General features: G+C 35.4%; 1 protein-coding gene across 1 annotated transcript in view; it reads left to right on the top strand.

The window, feature by feature from the left end:
• Window positions 1-1,217, top strand: part of dnaaf5 (dynein axonemal assembly factor 5) — a 27,174-nt gene extending 25,957 nt beyond the window's left edge. Inside the window, exon 13 of the mRNA XM_014010098.1 lies at window positions 785-1,217. Within this exon, the coding sequence (XP_013865552.1) occupies window positions 785-954 (170 nt within the window). The 3' untranslated portion in view covers window positions 955-1,217. The remainder of the gene's footprint in view (window positions 1-784) is intronic.
• The last annotated feature ends 1,746 nt before the right edge of the window (window positions 1,218-2,963 follow it).

The raw sequence follows: 2,963 nt of genomic DNA, 5'->3' as shown, positions 1-2,963 counted from the left end.
ATATTTATGTTTGTGGTTGTAATGTGACAAAATATGGAAAAGTTCAAGGGGTATGAATACTTTTGCAAACCACTGTAGCTTCACATTTTGCTCTTTCATATACTGTACCTTCAGAAAACTATCTTTTATCTGTCTTTTAAATATATACATTGATCTAGCATTTTTAAGATCATCCTCCAGACCATTCCATAATCCTATACCCTGGATTAAAGTACATCTTTCTCTCAAGCAAGTACAAAAATATGGCTTCACAAACATTACCATCCCCTTCAGATAATAACTGTCTCTCTTAACAAAGTTTGCCTGAATGTTGGAAGGTAATACATTTCTGTGAGCCTTGTACATAAACAGTAAAATATTATAGTCAACCAAATCATGGAATTTCAAACTTTTATCATTCAGAACCACAAAAGTTAGCACAGCACTTTATTTAATATGTGCAAAGAGGGGAAATTGTGTTGTTGTTTTTTTTATTCAAACCAGCTTGAAAGTCAACATTTGATATGACTACTACTTCAACAGTCAACTCATTGAACTGTCTTCACAGGATCTGTTCTTCAGGAATAGCTTTCATTGTGTTCTATTTGAAAGCTTTTCTTTGGATGTTGTCTGTTTTGTGATCAATTGAGATAATCCCACTGTACTTCAGTAATGTGGAGGTTTGAGCTCCGATGAGGCCATCCACACAAACTGTGTGTTTTTGTGGCATTCTGTAAGTATTTTTCCTCTTAGTTTAATCATTCTGACTGCTGTCTTTGCCGTGTTTTTGTCTTTGTATGTCCAGAAATCCTGAAGAAAGGCAGCTCAGTCCACCCGACCCTCCTGATGAGGGAGGCTGAGGCTGCGAGGGACAAACAGCGCAGTCCTCACCACTGTGATGTCCTCCTTCAGCACATCAGCTCACTGTCCACTGAGACAGACAGTCTGCAGGGACAGGACAAACACTCGGACTAATGCTTGGGCCTCCACTGAAAATTCAATTAACTGTAATAAAACAGTGTTAAAATGTTTTTAAACAGTTTGTGTTTTTTAACGGAGCAATTTTTCTACATTTATTCCTGATTTTGAACTCTTTGTTCTGATAAGTGGTTGTAGTGAAACAGCTGTTGTGTTTGCACAGCTCGATAAGGTTGTTCTGTGTGTTCCTGCACTGTAACTCTGCCTGCAACAGAATGAATGGATTTATTTTTCAAAATAAAATACATTTCTTGCCTAAATTGGTATAATGAAATGTGTAAATGCAAACATCTGAGTTTACGGGAAATGAATTGTTCACAATCCATGTACTTCTTGTCCTTTAAGATTAGAAAACATGATGAGTTTAGTCTGACATTTACCTTGAATCATTTGAACAGATGTGTTTCGACCCATTCTCTGCTGATTGTCCCATCTGATATGCTCTCATATCCACCAAAAAAAAGTCATCACATATTTTCATCCATATTTATCTATGCAGCAAATCCAAACCACCTCACTTTTATTTCTTTCATTTCATTAGGGTGGCAAATTAAAACATTTCATTCTGTTTGAGTAATCACATTTCCTAAATTATGCACCACCTTGTTTACTTGCCATCAGTGAAGTCTGAACATCAAGGGCGGAGTGAGGAAACTTTAGCCCGGGAGTTTAATGGCCAAGACCGTTTAACTGATTAAAAACACCTCAATAATAGATTTTAACTCATCACTGAACTTAGCTAACATTAATMGATCACCTGGACTGACTAACTGCACTAAGTTTTGGTAGAAAAAACTGTCGTGGGGAATTTTTTTATTTATTTTCTGGTTCTTTGTAAAAACTACAGTTTTACCAAAACTTGGACATTATCGGAGGAGTCTTACCTCTTCCAGATGTAGCCCGGGAGTTTAATGGCCAAGACCGGCCCAATTTTTGTACATATAAAAAATTAGGCAAACCTGTAGCACTAGCATGTAATATTTTTGAATTTTGTATTCACTGATCAAAACCTGCATCTTCACATTCATCAACAACAAAGTAAATGTTTCTACTGTGGTGCAATAATGTGTACTCAATCACACCTGTGTGATGTTCACCTGCATTATACTTTGTACTGTACCAGCCCTTTAAACTCAGGAGTAGAGTTTGACAAATAATTTCATAGAACACAGTTCAGTTTTGTAGTACACAGGTGGAGCACTACAGGTGTGTTGGTTTATTCTCTCTAAGGTTAAGCAATGAGCATCAGAAGCATTGTAATTTGTGTGATGGGGGGCATTAGTTGGGGGTCTGGGGGTCCTCCCCCAGAAAATTTTGAAACTAGTAGATGCAGTTTCCTGCATTCTGGTGTATTTTACCAGGTTCCTAAACATACTTTTACCTACATAAAACACTTGATTAAAATAACTAAATTAGAGATAGATTCTAGTTGAATCATCATGTTTTTAAACTCACTCTTGTGGCTCAGYTAATGAAATTAAGGTGACCATTTATCCCAAGCAATGACTTTAGAGGAGAATTTTGCTTTATCTTGTTTGTTCTTGATTTAGTTTTATTTGTAACATGTCATTGTGCCAAGCAACTGCATGCTTAAAATATTAACTACACAATGAACAGATCATTTATTTTTCTGATTAAATGACAGGTCTACTCATAACAAACTGGCATGACATCATGCAGCCTTTTARCATTATGACACTGTGAAACAGTGGTCATATAAAATATACCCGGTAACTTTAATCAGTTTTATCATCCTGTAAATATTAAGAAAAACAGATACATGGATGTTTGGAACTGATCAGAAACCTAATGATGGATGAATTGACAGACTTATTTATTGACGTTTATTTAACCAGGAAAATCCTAATTATGAAAAACAATTTCTACCACTTTCTACTGTAGAAATAAAACTTAAAGTTGTTAATCATGCTGTATATTATGCTTTTAGATCCATAATTTATTTAATTAAGTTCACACAGCTGACTAGAATGTACTCAAAATAAATA

Source organism: Austrofundulus limnaeus, unplaced genomic scaffold, assembly GCF_001266775.1.
Source record: "Austrofundulus limnaeus strain Quisiro unplaced genomic scaffold, Austrofundulus_limnaeus-1.0 Scaffold65, whole genome shotgun sequence".
NCBI lineage: Eukaryota > Metazoa > Chordata > Actinopteri > Cyprinodontiformes > Rivulidae > Austrofundulus > Austrofundulus limnaeus.
The sequence above is the reverse complement of the archived record's forward strand: the minus strand, read 5'-3'. Positions and strand labels throughout refer to the sequence as shown.